The sequence below is a fragment of the Erithacus rubecula genome (genome assembly GCF_903797595.1).
Source record: "Erithacus rubecula genome assembly, chromosome: 1".
Taxonomy (NCBI): Eukaryota; Metazoa; Chordata; class Aves; order Passeriformes; family Muscicapidae; genus Erithacus; species Erithacus rubecula.
The window spans coordinates 88,813,876-88,833,091 of record NC_136658.1 but is presented as its reverse complement, the minus strand read 5'-3'; the positions used below and the strand labels follow the sequence as shown (position 1 = coordinate 88,833,091).

The 19,216-nt window shown below is 39.7% G+C and overlaps 1 protein-coding gene across 3 annotated transcripts in view; it reads right to left on the bottom strand.

Moving 5' to 3' along the window:
- COL4A1 (collagen type IV alpha 1 chain) overlaps positions 1-19,216 on the bottom strand; it is a 366,614-nt gene that overhangs the window by 56,663 nt on the left and 290,735 nt on the right. For 2 of the 3 annotated variants that reach the window (XM_079322952.1, XM_079322951.1), the window contains exon 2: positions 9,900-9,950. The exons of the other annotated variant lie outside the window; for it this stretch is intronic. In XM_079322952.1, the coding sequence (XP_079179078.1) occupies positions 9,900-9,950 (51 nt within the window). The remainder of the gene's footprint in view (positions 1-9,899; positions 9,951-19,216) is intronic. 3 annotated transcript variants of the gene reach the window in all.

Here is a 19,216-nt window from a genome sequence, read left to right as displayed (position 1 = left end):
AAACATGGCTGTAATTTAATTGGTGCCAAGCAACTGGTTTCTTATCAACATCATACACTTTCAGCTAAACCAACTATAAGTAAGAGCCCCTCCCTACATAATTTAGAATTCTTCTTCATATAATCCTTCTTCTTCCTTGACCCATAGTTACTCCTCATTTTCCAAATGTAGCAGCCAGTTTTTTCAGTGCAGCTGCCCAAAGTTCATGTTTTAGGACTTCTTGAGCCATGCACACTCTTACCTTAAGTTCGCAATATTTCCTTTTATTTGCATGTCTTTTGTTCATGTATGCTTTGTGTGATATTGCATCCCAGTGTAGATAAATGTTACAGATTCAGAAGTAGCTGGGATGCTGAGGGGGTACATATTTATTCATAGCATGATTGAGGGCATGGTACATGAAATACAGAAATAGAAAATGAGAGAGAAGAGGACAACTGACAGCAACTAAACTATCTTCAGCTGTGGAAGTCTGCCTGCACAGAGTTTGGCAGTTTAAAGTATGAGGTTCATTGTCTTTATGTTTAAACTTTTCTTGATTTAAAAAAAAAAGGGAAAAAAAGTCCAACACAATAACACAGTCTGTGATGTTTCAGAAGGAACTCACACAAACCTTTTTACAAAGGTACACATCTCCAATTTTATTTTATTTTTTAAATCTTTTATTGCACATGGGTCAAGGAGCCTCTTCTCATCAGCAAGAGTCACTCAGGGGAACAGAAGAACTCAAAGAACCATAAGGGAAGAGGATGTTTGAAGGACAAATGTGTTTGCACTGTAAAATGAAAAAGGAAATTCTATCACCTGCATACAGGTTGAATCAAAAGGGTGCTATATTTCCCACCCCTTCTAATCATCTGTTGAACACATTAGGTCTGAGTAACTCTTCCTTTGTTTTATTACACATTGTATTAAATCACTTCCAGTGTTGAAGGTCCAAGAATATAAGGGGTAAAAATGCTCCACACCCTTCCTACTTCATTAATGAAAATTATTTAGCATTTGTTTGCATTTGGCATTGTTTAAAGGCTCACATTTAAAGATGAAACAGCAAAGGGAAAAAAAGGCCTTAAACTTCTCTGGGTTTTTTAATTTATTTTTGTTCAGATCCTAGACCAGGAATGAAATGTGACGTTACATGCAAGTTTTATTCTGTTGCCAAAGGTTCGTCATGGACATATTTACAGAAAATAATCTCTTCCATAAATAGTAAAAACATGGGCAGCTGGTCCTAGACAGTACAGACTGCAATAAAGTTCTCATAATGAGGTACTCATATCTTGAGGGTATGTGACAGTACTATTTGAGACAGTGCTAGTCTAGCTGCTTTTATGGGTCAGGTTAGAATGGCATTTCTAAAGTTTTAAACAACTTGAAAGTTCCATAGGAGTAAAACATCTTTCCACAAAATAGAGGAAATATTCTGGCTTCTGACTTTTAATTATGTAAATATCACAAGGCAGACAACATTGTGCCTCAAAGTGTCAATCAGTACTTCTTCACTTTATTGTCTCTTGACTCAAACAGATCCATTGCAAAACAGACATGACAAACTATATTTTTGTAATACCTCCAGGGTTATTCAGCCTAAACCAATGATGTAAACAAAGATGCAATAATTATGAACAATAATAAAAACAAGTATTTTTCTTATTTTGACATTATAGAGGATGTCAGTATCCTTGTCAGTAAGTGAAATTGGTGTGGTGCTCAGCAGGTGCCTTTAAGGTTTTTCTGGCCAAAAAAAAACAAACAAAAAAAAAAAAACAAAAAACAAAACCAAAAAAAAAAAAGTCCAAGGCCATGTAAAGAGGCTGGTCAGGATAAATGACATCCGTAATGTCTGACTGCCACCCAGAGGACCCCGCGGGGAAGTGACACAGCCCGGACAGGCTCCTGGGACACTGCCAGCCCCGGCACAGCCCTTCCCTGCCGCCCCTCCCCTGCTCCTCCTCACAGCTGATGGAGCCCAGTGACACAGCGGGCAAAGGCAGCTTTGCTATCTAAAGCCTATGCTCTGGAGAGTATCACAAACACTCTATTTTCCTTTTTTTTTGATGAGGGAAACAGCATCACTCAGTTCTCCTACCTCAACACTGATTTCACTGCATTTAATACCCAGAACTTCCTACAGAAGTTCTTTTAATAGAAGAAGACAGTTATACAGAAGTTATACAGAAGTTCTTTTTAAAATTCCTTTTATAGGAATTTTATGGGGCTGAATGCGTCCTTGCTGGATTTCTACTCTCTCAGACAGGAATGAAGTTTGAGTTCTGATGTTGGGATCACGCCCTTGACTAACAGCCCATTAAAAGTGCTGCAATACAGATGAAGCAGCACTGGCTTCTCAATTCATTGCTGCTATACCAGCCTTCGGTATTCCTCCCTTAATTTCACCTAACTCCTGACTTCGGAGCCAGGAGGCATTTAAATTCTTCCTGTACTAGAGATACTGGGTACTAGAGTTCCCCCCGCCTCCATCACCACCACCTAAAACCATTTCTTCTGCAGTTCTGCATTGTCTTTCAGTCTTTGCTTGGCATTCGAGCAAACCTACCAAAATTAAGGGTTACCAAACCCGATAAGGGCTTTAAGTATTCTGCTAACTAGCCATGAAATGCTTTGTTGCATCTGTTTACAGCCAGTGAGAAAAGAGAGAACACCCCGTTTGATGCTAGTGCCTGTGCTCACTCACTCAGTTCAGCACACTGTGCAAACTGAACTTTGACACAAGCCTTGGTGAGAATTATTTTTGTTGGCATATCAATACATTTTAAAATGTTCCAGCTGAACTTCGGTGGAAGCTGTCACATGCTTTCTTTAAGAGCTACAAAATTTATGGGTACATTTTGCCATTCTAATCACTCTTAAATATTCTAAGAGATATAAACATGCTTTTCCAGACAGGCATCAGAGTTGCTTTTCTCTGGGCTTAACCTTCATTTTGTGTTTCTTTTGCTGTTAAAGATTATATAAGACAACACTTTATCTATTACTGAAAATTAGTCATTATTTTCATCATTTAATTGAACTTTCTTTGCTCTGTTATCAATAGTTCAATTAACTATTCTGTAGCCCTTTCTCAGGTGTTGTAGTTACTTGAAGAGAAATGTAAATCATCTTCAACACCTCCTAAATATGGTTTCCCAACTGGTTTTGTTCCTATTGTGATATAAAACTTCTTCTGTGGCTAAACTAAATATGTTCTCCAGCAGGTTAGAGACTTCCCTGTGTGATGAAGTACTCCCACTATCACTCCTTTAAGAGCTACTTCAGTTTTCCTCTTTGAAAATCCCATTTTCATGCTACTTCTTACTGTTCTGTCTCCTTCCAGGCATATACTGTTACAAGCTTTTCTATTGCTTCTGCTGAAAGTGGTTTTGAGAACTTTGTATAAAATTTGGCTTTTTACCTTTCCTTAATGAAATCCAAACTTTGAGAAAATCCAGATCTGATTTTCTGAAGGCCAGCATCATATGGCCAGATGTTTTCAGTGACTAATCTAAGTTATGACCTTTCTCTGAAAGCATAGGTCTAAAATCTGAAATAAGAAGTAGCTGAAAGGAAGCAAACAACTAACTACCATGAAGTATGAGATTAAAAAAAACCAAAAAACATCAACTTCCCAAAACACTTTGTGCTCTTGGCTAGAAAGACTAGAAAGGGATTTAAAAAGGCTACCATATACAATATTACTATGGTTCCCTAGTGATAATAATATACACCCAGGTCGCTTCTTGTGAATATTGCTGTAGAGAAAAAGTACACTGAGACTGAGTACTAAGTGCATCAAGGATTAAATACTTGTGTGGGAACTGACATATCACAGAACTGTCTATTTTAATGTCTGTCTTGGTCTGAGAACCCCAGCAAATACAATATAAATTCAATAGCAGAATGATTTAAAGAAACTTAAAGTGTTAACTAAAAATGCAGCTACTGCTGTACCCCAGAGTTTGCTGTCTCAGATTCCTAAACTACATCCACAAATCCCTCCAGCATCAAAGAGCTTTAGTGGGCAATTAGACCAGATACTGAAAAACTGCACATCAGGACAAAAGTTTTGCAATCTAGTCAGTAGATATCTGTATGGACATAATTTTAAATTTGTGAAGATTTCAAGCTATGCACAGGTACTGCACAGGCACTGGGCATCTTCACTTCCTGAGGATGAAGATTTCAGAGAAGCAGAGTTCTTACACATCTTTTCAAGTCTTATTCAGGCCTCACACTGGGGAAACTTGACTGACCTCACTGGAGACTCACACACTTCAGATCAAGCTAAGGCCCTGCAATCCTTCAAGAAACCATAATGGAGGCATTCACTAACAGTTGTGCAAATTTAAAATCAAGCCCTCTGAGCCCATTTAATGAAGAATAGAGCTTGAGCTCAATGATCCCTTATAATCAAAGATAATGCATCTAGCAACAGCTGCTTACAAGGTTGTACTGTGACAAATTAAATATTACTTTGTGAATACCTTCAGAAATCAGCTCTGAAAGCTAAATATGAGCATGTCACAGCATATAATACTACTGCTTTTACAGCCCTCTTTCCATAAATTTATCAGTGCAATCCACTGGTTTGTATTAATCAAAGATACCCAGTGTACTGAGTGCAAAAACATCTCTTAATATAGAAAATTTTGTCAGAGACAATTGGGACAAATGGTTCCTATAACTATTTAAAACCAAGAAAAGCTGATGGTTTCAGATGCCACTTAGAAGACTAGTCTGGCAGCTTGGAAAGAGTAGGAAACTTTTCAACATTTAGCATATCACAGTCAATATTATTCAAAGTTATTTGGTCTTTTGTTTTTTTTAAGAATAGCAGCTCTCTTCATGAAACATGATGTTCTTTTAACCTGATTTGAATTTAAAAGATTACTTTCCTGAGTAAAGGATAAATCAATAAAAATATTGATTTATAAATGGTCTTTACAACTCTGGCACAGCCTGGTGCTGGACACAAAGTTCCTACAGCAGCCACTTTACAGAATCACAGGGTTGGAAGAGACCTTTAAGAAAACTGAGTCCAACCCATGCCCTAACACCTCAACTAAACCATGGCACCAAGTGCCACATTCAGTCTTTTTTTAAACACATCCAGGGATGGTGACTCCACCACCTCCCCAGGCAGACTATTCCACTACTTTATCCCTCTTCCCATAAAATTTTTTTTTCCTAATATCTACCCTATATTTCCTTTGGTGCAGCTTAAGACTGTGTCCTCTCATTCTCAGGGGATTTAAATAGGAACACTGAGCACTACTTACTAACATCAAGCAGTCTCAATGAAATGTAATTTAAAAAATTATCATTCTTGATTTTTAAAAGGCTAATAAAGGTTGACTATGAAAAGCATAGATCTAATGATTATTGATTTGCTCCACTAAATGAACCAACTTGTTGCCCTTAATATATTTTCAAGGAAACTCAAAGTACTTAATAGTGATTTTCCCACTGACTAGGGCTTCTCTCCAACAAGGGGGTTTATATTGTGCTAAACCATCAATATTAGAAATATTTTTGTTCTATTTTTTTAATATGTAAAATGACAGAAAACTTCAAAGTTCTTCACAGTCTGGTAAACCTTAAAAAAAAATACAGGGGCACAGTCCATTGCAACAGTCAACTCTTCATTACACAGAGCAAAGGGAGAAGCACAATCCCCTGCAGGCACCAAAACCTTCTGTGATTTTTAAGGCTGTAGAAGAATGCAGGAGAGAAGACACTGATCTCTGCTCCTGTTGGTGGGGAACTCCAGAGATGTCCCACTGACTCTCAGTCTAATTCAGAGTTATCTGGCTTCCAGATCCAAAACACCTCAAGCAAAGCCAGTCTGTGTACTTCTGCAGCATGGTCAAACCACACAGGGGAGATGCACCCATCAAGGTAAACTAATTAAAATTTGTGTAGGTATAATAATACAAACACAGTTTCAGAATTAGGGGGAAAATACATGCCAAAATAAAATTATTTTCTCAAGTTTTCCATCTTTCAAACAATAAAAATGTGAAAACCAGCAGTTACACTAAGAGTAAATTCTATTCTTATCTTCTACTTAGCAAAGTTTTTTTTTAATTGCAATACTTCATGCTCAATGACAAAAGCATGTTTGATATTCTTGTTGACTTCAACTTTCAGTAGTTAATGCTGAGACAATGAAATCATCATAGAATATTTATACTAAAGAATGAGGATTTATACTTCAGTGCATTCTAACTGATAAGTCTAAGAAGTTTAATCATTCTGTGTTACTTACAGCAAGGTTCCAGTGTTGCCTCCATTAACACATGTTTCTGATACAGAGTAAAAGTACTGCAAATGGAATTAGAGGAGGGACTTTTCTAGAAAAAGTTGATGCATGGAGAATTTTACTCATCTCTGTGCAGTCTTTGTCCTGAACGGTAATTAAATGCTTAACATGTTTTTTCTGCATGCACTAATGGCTAGCACTCCTTATCTCGACAGCTGCTTGAAATTGTTCTCAAAATCTAGGTAGGCATAAAAAAGAAAACATAGCTTCAGTCTTCTGAGGAGCTCAATAAAATGCAGACAAGCATTCAGAACTCTAATCAGTTTAAACAGATAGATCTCACACTTCAGTGAGGTTTAAGAGAACAGTCAAGTTATTATGCAGAAAACCAAATAAAAAGCGTAAGAGGTAATAAATGGAGATGTTTTAGACTAATCTCTCTAATGGAAAACAGTAAGGTATTATTTATTATTTTAGCACTATTACGTTTTTCTAAAATTTCTGTACCTTTTGTTTGGCAAATATGTGATATTTGACATTATATAGCTTAAAACAACTGCCTGATGTTCAGTGTAATAATAAAGGCTTTATAGGATAAGGGCCATCTGTTGCAATTATGCTCACTTTCTACATTTTCTGAAAGGGATGAAAACCCTTAGAGTTTGTCAATTATATGCCCTTGATAACATATGAGTCATGTTAAAGGAGTGTGGCACAGAAATGCAATTTTTGTGGAAACAGTCTTATGAGAGAACATATTAAATGTAATCTAAATATGGCCATCATATTGATGAAATTATTCTCAAAGGAGAGAGAAAAATATGGTAATGTAATTTACTCTTCCATGTCTGAAATGCTCTTGGGTACTATAATGTGAGTATTTCACAGCTTTTAAGTCAAATATCGTTTTCAGCACTTTTTCTGATGAGATCATGAATACAATTATTTGGCCAAATGAATTTTAATTAAACCTCAGTCTGGAACTTCTGGGTCTGGAATGTCTTCCCACACCATAATAGGAAATATCTCTCCAGATGTTAATAATTAAGGCATTAGAGAGCAAACCCAGCACCCATTTCCGCAGCTCCTGAAGCTCCCATGGCACTGAAGTGGTGTGGGTGGATTGCTGAAGAGTGGGGGAGGACTGGAAAAGGCCCTTCAGCATCTGGGCACTTCTGCACGACATGGAAGCCAGATCAAAAGGGTTTCCAGTGCAGGCAGAGTGTTGGCTATGGATGGTGTGGGGTAGAGTGATTTGTGCTCCCACATGAAGTGGAGAGCAGATGTTCTCTCATGTGGTGTCCTGGGGTACCACAGGAACTGGGCATGGCAGCCTGGATCTTGGCTAGGATCAGTCTTTCTAATCTCTCCTCTGACTAATATTCACAAGGATTTTTGAAGTAACAGGTACCATTACCGGTGTGTGTGTTAACAGCAACCATGTTTAGCAGGGACATGTTTCAAACTCAAATGCATTCACTGGAAACACCATTTGCAGAAATATTACAGAGGAAGCAGGAAGGATGCTCTCCTTGCTTTCCTTCACCAGGTTCTGTCTCCAGCCTGGGACCAAGTGGAAGGTTTGTCCTTATTCTAGACAGACGTCAAACATAATGAATCAGGATGAAAAACTACATGAGGCTGAAGGTCAGGGGCAGATTTTTTAAAAATAAAACTCAGTTTTCTGTTCAAAATCCTAAGTATGTTTAAAACAGAGTTAATGTAATGACCAAGGTTCATGCATGTTAAATGCATTCCAAAATACCTTCAAATGCCTTTCTTGATTATTGTTTTCTAGGTATAACTACTCATTCATTTGTCTAGATGTCTCTAATGTCAATAAGTGCATTTCCTACACAGTCCAAAATTATGTGAATATTTCACTATACTTCTGCTTAAAGTCAGAGAAATTTGTGATGGAATCCATTACAAAGATTGGAGAGTGCACTGACACAATTTAATTTGAATTTATTAAGTCTTGTGTTAATGTGGACTGATATTTTTCTCTTATCAAAATTTTTAAACTGCCTACATTAATGTGAGGTAGTTTTTGATTCCAGCATATCAGACAAGCATCTATTTCTTTTAAAGAGAACATTTTGAGACTCTGGACTATGCAAATGAAAAATGTCAGCAAGAGCTCTAGCAAGCAGACAGGAACACAGCTGGAAATAAATGAAGCATAAGGTTTAATATTATTTATTTCCCCAAGCTATCATTTTTTTTTAAAATGATCTTGTTACAAGACGCTGGCATATTCTCTGAACTGAACACTGATGTCTTTCAACAAAAGAGTTATAACATGTCTCCTGTATTCTACCATGACTCATTTGTTCTTATTGCTGAACAATAAGATCAAGCTATCAAGGAATAAGTTCAGAGTTTTGAACCTTTCCCAAATCTTTGCGGTATTTGCTTTCAATATATAGTTGAATTTTATAAAACAAACATTAATGGGTCATTACAAAAAGGAGACTCCATCTGAATGATGTTTTGGACCTTGACACTTTTTATCTGTATCACAAATGAATCTATGCTCTGTTACAAAGAAAATTTTCTTGCTTGGGCCTCCAATTAAGTAATTTACATTCCTAGTTCTGGAAAACACCAAAGAAAAGCCACCAACAGACATTCTTAAATCCATCATCTGTAAATATGCAGCTATTGCCTTTGAGACAACACAGAACACCAGCTATTTATTTCAAAGAACAAAACAATCCCCAAAACAAAAAGCAAACAACCCCTCCATCTCTTCTAAGTATTCCTTTGGGTGGCCTAAACTTACCTCAAAAAACATACCCAAAGCAAACACAGGATGATAAAACTGGTTTACAGTCATTTATAATGGTAGACATACAGCACATTTGCACACACAAAAAACACACCATAGATTAAAATCTCTTCAAGCAAAACAGGAAGAGAGAAGGAGAGTGATTGAATGTCAACAATATTTACAAAAGCAGGTAATTTACAGGGGGAATGCTTCAGTGCACTGTGATTTTTCTTCACTGTTACTGCTTTAAAAGAAGACTTCAAAGTGCCTTTTTTGTTTCATACACAAGAAGTTTGGATAACTGAATGGGAACTTTGAAACTCATTTGCAAGGCTCTGTCAAAAGTTTTAAATATTTTTTTTTCCTTGACCTGCAGCACTTTTCTGTATCTAAGTTGATCATTAACCTCCCTCTTCCTACTGCAAGTCTTTGCCTCCCAGGGCTAACCCTGGTCAGGGTACATTGGTTTTGATGCATCACAGCCATCCTGCATGGTGTGATAGAGAAGCATTTCTGAACTGAACTGCTTCCTCACTTCCATGGTCAGGATGGGCCTGCTGATCCCTGAAAAGGCTGGAGATGAGGTGAAGGAAAGGTGAGTGATGCCAGGTTAGCATCCCATCAATGGGGCAGGAGAGAGGGCACAGCCACACTGGGCTGGGGGCTTCTCTCACCTGCCCCCAGCCTGGCCCTGCTGCCCTGTGCAGCCACATTTGGAGGTGGTTGCAGCTGGAATCCCAGCTGAGGCACATGGCAATGCTCCCTGGCATGCAAACCTTCACTGAACACAACAGCTCACCTGACTCCCAGATTTTATAGCCTGTGGTTGAAATAGGCAAGAAAATGAAATGGACAGAGCTGACTTACCTTTTGCCCTTTTACTCCACTGCAATCGCATTTTCCACAACCGGAACATCCCTGAAAATAAAAGAAATTGAGAATTAAATGTCTGAAGTGGGTGACAGGCAGAACATACTGCAATGAGCCAGGGATGCCAGCAGCAACCCCACTGACTGCAAGGCTAGTCAGTGCAGGGAAAGTTTGTTTAAACCCATACAGCAACATGAGAGAAGTCAGATTAACTGGTGCACAGGTAAAATCTCACAGTTGCTTTGTGTTACCAAAGATGCTCTTAAGTGCATCTGGGCTACTCTCTACTTTTCCTCCTATGTCATAGTCATAAAGCAACTGGTAAGGAACTCAGCAGTCAATTGCTTTTACTGTTGTCATGCCCCCCAGAAACAAACTATGAGGGAAAGAAGCAAAACATCTGTATCAGTGAATATTCCACCAACGCACAGGAGATCCTTCAGAGCCCCTTCAGGCCATGATTCACATGCAGTCAGGGACAGCACCTCCCCTGAGACAGCTTTCAGCACAGATGCTGGGCACCTGTCCCTCTGCACCTGCAGGCTCCAGTCTACTGGGATCTCAGTACTTCTGGGAAATGAAAAGAAAATGTACCTAATCCGTTTTGAATTTGGAAAGCCCCCAATGAAACCAATAACTATTACCCCAGAAAGTCAAATAATACAGTAATATTTTTACTTGGCAAATACATTTTATTTTAAAGTAAAGCATTAAAGAGAAATGGGGCCTTAATACTTTAAAAAAAAAAAAAAAAAAGGTTGTCCAATAGAACTGGTGTTATCTCCTGAAAAATTTATTGTTTTTTGTTGACACATTTTTTTAATATGCTCATCCACTGAATTTGTTTCTTGAAGTAGAATTTTTTCCATACTGACATAAAGCAAAAATAGTTACAATTATTTATCTTACATTATTATAGCATTTTACCATGTTATATTGTAAATTCAAACAAATATGGGACTAAACATGATTAGAAGGAGTTTTTATCATATAATACAGAAAGAGAACTGGACCTGAAATCAATCTCAAGCCATGCTGCAGTACAACTCCAGTAATGATCAGAAGGGAGAAGTGCCACCCACTGAATAATCAGCTTTATTCCTTGCAGGACATGGTTATGCCAGGAAAAACATTGGGTCTCCCATTACAAGAAGTGACCTGGTGTGACCTCTCTTAGTTTTTCAGACCTGATGGCATCTCAGCTGGAGGATGCATGCTTGCAGCTCATACTTCCTCCTCCAGGATCATGCAGAATGTTATCAGTTTTATCAACACGTCCCCTAAATTCAGAAGAAGTCTGTTTTAATTGCGTCTGGGAATGTACTTAACGTAAGTCACTGAATCATTATAAACATCTGTTTTCAAGTTAATCCCTGCATATTTCCTTCAGCCTATTATTTAACATGCACTGTTTTAGACAAAAAAAAAAAAAAAAAGTTGTTATTTAAGTATGGCTTTGTTCTCAAATTTAGCATAGCCAGAAGAATGGGCTTGTGCTTTCGAGCTTCTTTTTGTCCCCACAAATATGGCTCCATTATATTCAATTTTTCCTGTTTGGTAATGCCTCAGATTAGAATAACCAAAGGCAAGGAAGGTAAGAAGGTACTGAGCACTGGGGTGCACAACTGCACAAGGTCCTGTTTGGGGCAGGGGCTGCAGCCTGCTATGGCAGAACAGCACCTGCTCTACAAAACACTTTATTTCACAGTAACTTCATCTCCTGCTGTCACTGCCTGCAAGCTCAGCCGGTGGGTGGGAGGCTGGCCAGCAATGAACAGCATTATCCCCAACTGCTAAAATGCATTTAGAGTCTGAGCAATGTCTGAGCATTCTGCCTATACTAGGAAGAAGTATGAGGTTTTCCCTCCTGTTTCTCTGGGAAGATGGGAGGGCCAGGCTGGAAGAAGTTTGAGGATCAAAGGTCACTTTAAGGAGGTCAAAGGGGCTCTAAAGTAATGAGATGCTGGAAGAGAGAAGGATGCTAATAGCAAGTACAGGAATCATCACAAGGCAATTAAAATGAAACTTTGCAAATTATTGTTCCTTTCTAAACTTTGGTTTTAAATCAGTCTCATGACAAGAATCATCTACTTAATGAATTCCCAGCACATATGACTAGAGATAATGAGACAAATACAGAGAAATAACTTTGTCATATCTCCCAGACATCCTCATTGAGACGCCTTCCCCAGAAAATGCATGGAGCTTGGAACAATCACTGCTGTCCTCCAAGTGCCAAAACAGAGAAGGAACAGTGCTGGGCAGGAAGCATAATCTGTGGGGAGGAGTGGTAGATGAAAAGATAGGCTCTTTTTCCCTTGTCTAGGAGCCAGTTACAGGCTAATCCAAAGATTTTGGCCAGGTGCACTGCACCAGGTAGCTCCCCTATTTTGCATGGTACACTCACAATTTTCAAATACCCACAGCTTCCTTGCACCATAGGCCAGCCTCTCGTGTAACTTTAGGGGACATTAATTTTATCTTACTCCACCCACAAAATATAAGTCTGCCCAGAAGCAGAAGCTTATTTTAGTGAGGCAAATTGTTTCATTTCTTGACAAGCATTTCCATTCCATTTCATTCTCCCAGACTGTCTGCAACTGATAAGCTTAGTGAATCATCCTAGTAAATCAGTTTTAAACTATAAAAAGATTAAGTCCCTTCAACACGACACACACAGAGGTGCTACATGCAGCCTGAGTGTTTGCCTAAAGAACACCTACTTATTTTCTATCACACTAACATATAGCTCAAAAATGAATGAGCATCCCATGACCCACATACTGAGCCTTACAAGCCTTCTGCCAGTGACAGAGCTGAGAAAGCTGCTGAAATTGCCTGCAGCAGACAGAACAAACTCTGCTCTGCAATGCAGCCTGTAAGACATCTGTCAGATCACAGCCACAGACTTGTTGCATTTTGCCCTGTTTCTCCCCGTCCAGCTCCTTTCCTGGCATTTGTGGACTACTGCTTGGAACTTGCACAGTGCTGATGCCAACAGCCAGATGAGCAGCCTAGGAGGGAGACTGCCATATTTGGAAATGCACCATTTCTGGAGGCTACAGACATCTCCAAAAAAATACAAAGGCAGAGTCAGTTCTTGGAAGCTACACTCTCTTACAGAAGTGCATTTCTCAAGACAAAATGTAGTTCTCTTTCCCACACCTCAGGCTCTGCTTACTGGGTTTCACTTGCTGTGCAGCCACCAGCTGAGGCTCATTGCTTAGGTATCAATCCAGTTCACATTGTGGACTGTAAAGCACAAATGTAAGGCATAAATTTAATTAAAATCCTCCCTGTTTACTTAACTCTGTTCATGTGAAAAATCTCATTCAAGGAAATGCAGTCACTCCTGCACAAAATACAATGTCTTTTAAATCACAGAAAATCCTGTGAATAGATGAATGGTGAGGCTAGCACAGGTACCAAAATTCTCTGACTATTCACAAATTATGTAATTCATAGCCAAAGTGCTTCAAAAGGTAAAAATAATCATAATTACTTCATCTTGGGATTAATTCATTATAAAATGACCATTTGTGTTCAGATGGGATGCTTGAACTGACGCTGTTTTCTGATTAAACAGTGCAGATTTCCCACTCTACACTGCTTTAGTTTAAACCCCAATTTGAGCTGAATTCCAATAGCAGTTTCAAGCTGAAACACAGGAAAGTCTAGGCCAATAAGATGGCTGCTTGGCAGTGACAACTTTAAGTCTGAATCTCCTCTCTCCACAAAATCAACCCCTTTCCACCTCTACATAAACCCAGTCTCTTGGAAGCCCAAGGGAGATTTATCCCTAAGCAGCACACACCACATTTCTACCTAAGCACACGTGCACACAACTCATGTAGCTGACATGAGAGCTGGATCAATAACATCTTCACATTTCACATTCCACCAAATACAGAAACAGGGAGTTGATGCCAACTGCAGGACACTTATCTGGCATTCCTCTCATATTTTCTTCTCTTTCCAAAATGTCAAAATAGCTCCCTGGCTGTATTACTATTCTTGTCTTCACCCTTTAGATATAACTACTGAATTAGCAGAACTGCTCTTTTGTGTGTAAAGTACCACTAGGGGAAACCATTGGTATATTCCAGTTATAATTAGTATATTGTTAACTGATTTTACAGTCCATAAACAACTTTGAAAAAAATCATGTAGCTAAAACTCCTGATTTACACTGAGCTAGAACAAAGAAGATCAAAAAAAAATCCACACTGCCTTAGCAATTAGTAAAATTTAGTTATACACTCTTAAAGGACTTGATACAAAGCCAGTTTTTCTGGACTGATGATTTGAACTTCACTTCTTAAAATGGTTCAGGAAAAGGAACATCTGCTATTCCTTCATTTTGAGAACTTAAAGCAGAGACCAGAAGTTGAGCACAGTTCTCATGTCTTTTGTAAACCCATCAATTTCAGATGTCTACAGACAGAAAAATAGCAGACAAAAGAACAAATTTTACAATTTTTTATAATGTCAGCAAGCTCCAGCTTTTCCTCCTCTCCAGAGTTATTTTTCTCATTATTAAAAACCAAAACAAACAAAAATAACCCTCCACAAACCACAAAAGTTGGCAACTTATCTTCATGGCTTTTTAATTTTTTTCCCCCAGCAAATCATGGGTAGACTCCAGTTATGACTGCTCAGGGAATTCCCCAAACCAAGGGAAGACTTACTGGTTTTGAAGCTTTAACCCTCTAGATCACCAAATTAAGTTCAGCTCTCGTCAGCAGTGACTGGAAGCTTCTGTCATGCAGCAGCTATTTAAACTTCCTGGTTGTGTCATTTCAATTTTCTGCAGATCCAGTCTTCCTTCACTGAGGACAGCAGAACAAGTGCCATTCAAGATGTCCTGTGGATACCACCTGTTTTCAATTGCCAGGCCAGGTGGGAACAGATCTCCCCTAAGTTCTTGGTCATATCTACTTGGTATATGTAAATATTTCAAAAGGAACCAGATACCTGTGTTTAAGCAAGGGAAATACATGCAACCCAATAATCTCCAAACATTCATTAAACTTAAGAATTAAAATACTCATTCTCCTGAAGACCTTCTTTGGTTGTGGGCTGATGTACATGAGTGTAACAGGAGGAAGCAGAAGTGGTCCCCTCTCATTTCTCTCTGTAAATGCAGAGCCATTCTCCTAACATATCTTTTGGGGGTTGTTTTGGACCAGCTGAAAAATCTCCTGGAACAAACCTATACAGTGGAAAACTGTAGCACTTCATGATCACTTGCATGCAAGTGCAGGAGTTAAGTAGTCCTGTTAGTCAGAGGGGAACTTTAAGTTTAGAGTCCCAAATTCCAAATTAACATATTCATATCTGAAAGGAATTGCAAGTCACTGTCTTAAGTACTGCTGTGCATGATGAAATTTGAACTAATTACAACAATTCAGCTCTGGTTTTATTTAAAAGTTTAGCTCAGTTGATTGGAACATGGTGCTAGCAACATGAAGATTGTGGGTTCAATTCCTGTATGGGACCATTTACTTTAAGAGCTGGACTCAATAATCCTTGTGGATGCCTTTCAACCCAGAATTCTTCTGTGAGTCAGAGAAAAGCCTTATGCAATTTTCAGAAGATAATGTAATTTTAAGAAAAACTCCATAAAATACAATTGGAAAAGAAAAAACAACATTATGGGTATTGGGACAGGAGGGGGTTGTTCATATATTTTTGGCAGGGTTTTTTCTGTTTGGCTGGTGGGAGGGCTGTTTTGCTGTTGTTTTCGTGTTACCAGAACCATGCAGGATATTCATACAAAAATTGCAGACAGACCACAGATTCTTATCTATATCCAGTGTACTTGAGTCACTTAAGGGAATATTAGCAAATTTTTAGAATTCAGTAGATTTTAAATTAATTATTCATTAAAATGTTTATTTTGTAAATTAGCACCAGTTGGAAGTACTTAACTTAAAATATGTTAAAAAAAGAGTTGTGTCTTCTTAATCAAAAGAATATCAGATTGCTGGAGCTGAAACGTTTTGTTGCTGGGACCTCATTTTTGACATTCTTTCCCAAATTCCCCAGGGGTCTATCCTGGAGGTAGGGTCATGGGACTACCCTAAAGGCTGCTTTGTGAATATGACCTTCCTGTTAGTGATGTGAACATCGTTTTCACAAAGTAATGCAAATCCAGGGGGCTTCCCGTTAGCTCACAGGAAATATAGCTATTCCTGTTGTTCCATATTTGGACAAAAATTACATTTACAACAACTGTTTCCTCTAACTACATTCTTTAACAGGAAGCTCTGGAAACAATCAAGGTATCTGCTTACTTGGGGAAATTTTCAGCATATCACGTTATAGAACTCTGTACTGCACAGCTCAAAGCTAAAAACTAAAAAAGTCTCCCATGAACATTATCTGTTAACAGATATATTTCCATGAACTGTCACATATTGCTCAGCCTACAACAGAGAAGGCTGTGTTTACCAAGTGACTATCCATCCAGTAGGTTTTGCACCCTTTTCCTATACAAGAACTCCACTCTTAGTTTTATATTCAAAGAAGTGAAAAAAAATTGCAGGTGGTGTTCAGTCACTGATGTTACTTCACTGACAGCTGAGGATTAGAGCATGTTCCAGGACTCCCTAACACTCAGTGACAAGGCTTTCAGGAATACATTTCAAAGGGCATGACCCTTCCTCAATTTGATTATGGTAATCACTGCTAACAATCATCACTCAGCTCTTCTACTCTGTGAATGGGCAAACTGAAGCCAATTGACACAGGTAAGGAACTCCCATTCCTCATCTTGCTAACCTGAAAAAACCTGCAGAGAGGACAGAGAATCCTATTGCAGAGTTTACCACCCACCTCATATACAATGAGCTCACAAAGAAAACTGAAAAAAAATTCCTGCACAGAACAGATCCAAACACCCTGTTTTGTAACTCTCATGTTTGGTGAAACTGGCATTAGCAACCCCCACATATACAAGTGGAGGGCTAACCAAACATCAACTTCTTTCTTGTTCATGAGGCAGAGAGGTTATAAACTCCAAAACAAATCACACAGGTTTGTTTTTCTTCCTGCCTTATGGGATGGATATACACAACCACTTACAGCACCTGCCAGAGGTATGAGGCTGGATCTAGCCATAACCTGGCAAGAAGGAATCTGTGTCATTACAATGCTGTGGTGCAAGGACAGGTGGCAGTCTTCTTGCTGTCTTCTCAATAAATCCACACCTGCAGGGCTTCACTGCTTTCTAGAAATGTCTCAGAGTTTCTCTGGCCCCTGTGCCTTTGCTGTTCAGTGCATGACCCTGTTTTCACAAGCACAAGGGGTACCCATAAGAAGTCTGAGTATGGGTACTCAGTGTGGCTGAAAGCCGCCTCCAAAACAGTTCCAGCAGGGAGGCAGAACACAATGCCACCAGAACTAGGCAGAGGCTTGAGGGAGAGGCAGTGGTGGCCACCAGCTCAGCAGGCAATGCAGCCCCTCCCAGCCACCTTCCATCTCCCAGCACTTCCCCAATCCAGGCTGGAGGCAGAACCAGGATGAGAGGGAAGTCTAGAGTGGACTCCCTCCTTCCTCCTCTTACAGGGAGCAGTTCTCTCTAAGCAGCATTGGGAATAAGGCAAGAGATGGATGCCATGGTGGCAACCATCCCCAGAGCTGTGCCCACAAAGGGCACAGGAGCATCCCTGTGCTGCTGTGGGTTTGGTCCTGATGGAGATACCACCTCTGCCATGCTGTCCACTCAATCACTAAGTCTTCCCTTTAAACTTGTCAGGCCCAGCAAGCCCCCATTACATTGGGGAGTGCACTGAAAGAGGAATTCTGCAGGGGAGATGCAGCCTTCCCAAGCCCCCACCAAGCAAGGCATTTTCATAAACCCAAAAGCAAAGGAGATGCCTCAGGAGAGATATGCAGGAAGCTGGTGACCCCGTTTTGCAAATATGCACAGCACATCCATGAGTGCTGCTTTCGCTTCCGTTAGCTGATAAACATGAGCATCAACATAAACAAATACATTTAGAAGTAACAGCTTTTAAAAAACACAGTGCTGGGAAGCAGAGGTCTTCAGCCTCCACCATTCTCACCTAGACTAAATAAACCGAGAAGCAAAATCCTCTTGGTTGGGACGCACACCAAAGAATGTGAGAAAAGCACAGAAGATAAACTGGACTTCCATGTTGGAGCACAGAGCAGAAACCCAAGTGATGCACAGCCCAGCACAGGCACAGAGTGTGTGTCCTCAATTCACACACCTGAGCAGGGCTTTCCTCTGAGCACTGTGTTTTCACCTTGCACTCCTACTTTCCTCTTGCCATCCTCCACTGTGATCCATCACCAGCACAGGAGGTTGTGTGCACTTCAGGTAACCCCATCACCAAGGACAAGGTCCACACACTCTGCATGACCAGGGTCCACTTGCTCCTTCTCTGTCCTCTGCTCCCCACCAGCAGCTCCCCACCCTTCCCTTCTCCATGAGCTTGCATTACTTAGCAAACAATGTGGGTTGATGTGGGTATGGCTGAGCTGCAGCAAGGCTCTGCACAGGCACGGGCAGCAGTTCCTCTGCAGACAGAGCAGGGCTGCAACCCCTCCCTGAAGCTGTGGCTGTACCTGCACGGCACAAACACCCCCAATGCACAGCCCCATCTGACCTTGCCAGGAAGATCTGCCCATACCTGTCAAATGTTGCAGCTCCTGCAAGGAAAACCCTAATGGAAGACTGGCCTCCATGGCATATTGCAGGTATATACAACTTGCCACTATAACCCTCTCAGGAGGTCTCTGTCAGATAGAGCATTTAAAGATTTGCCAATTTTACTAGAACATATGCAACTTTCATTGCATAAATTCATCAGAACTGCCCAAGTGATTTCTCAAGTAAAACACGTGAAGTTATCTTTTCTTCTAAAAGGAGCCTCAACTTTTTCAAAACTTCTGACAATGAAATAATAATAGCAATTAATATAAATTATTTTAAATACATTGCTTGCACTTCACAAGCTCATCTCCTCAGTAATGCTGAGGAGACAGGTGGGGCAGCAATGGCCTCACCCTGGCCAACAGACTCAACAACGAATTACAAGACTATTAACGAGCAACTAATTGGTGCATTTTAAGAGCCTTATGGTATTCTGCAAACAGCAGTAGTAACCACAGCAGTTCAACATCCTTGTCAAACACAGGATTTAAAAAGCATGTACCATGTTTAGTCTACTTAGCAGCCAGCCAAAATACACAAAAATTTGTTAGATAAACCTACTTTTCTTCCTCACAGATCTCAAAGTTCTTCCAAACAGGTTCATCCTATGACAATGTCACTGCCACAGGGA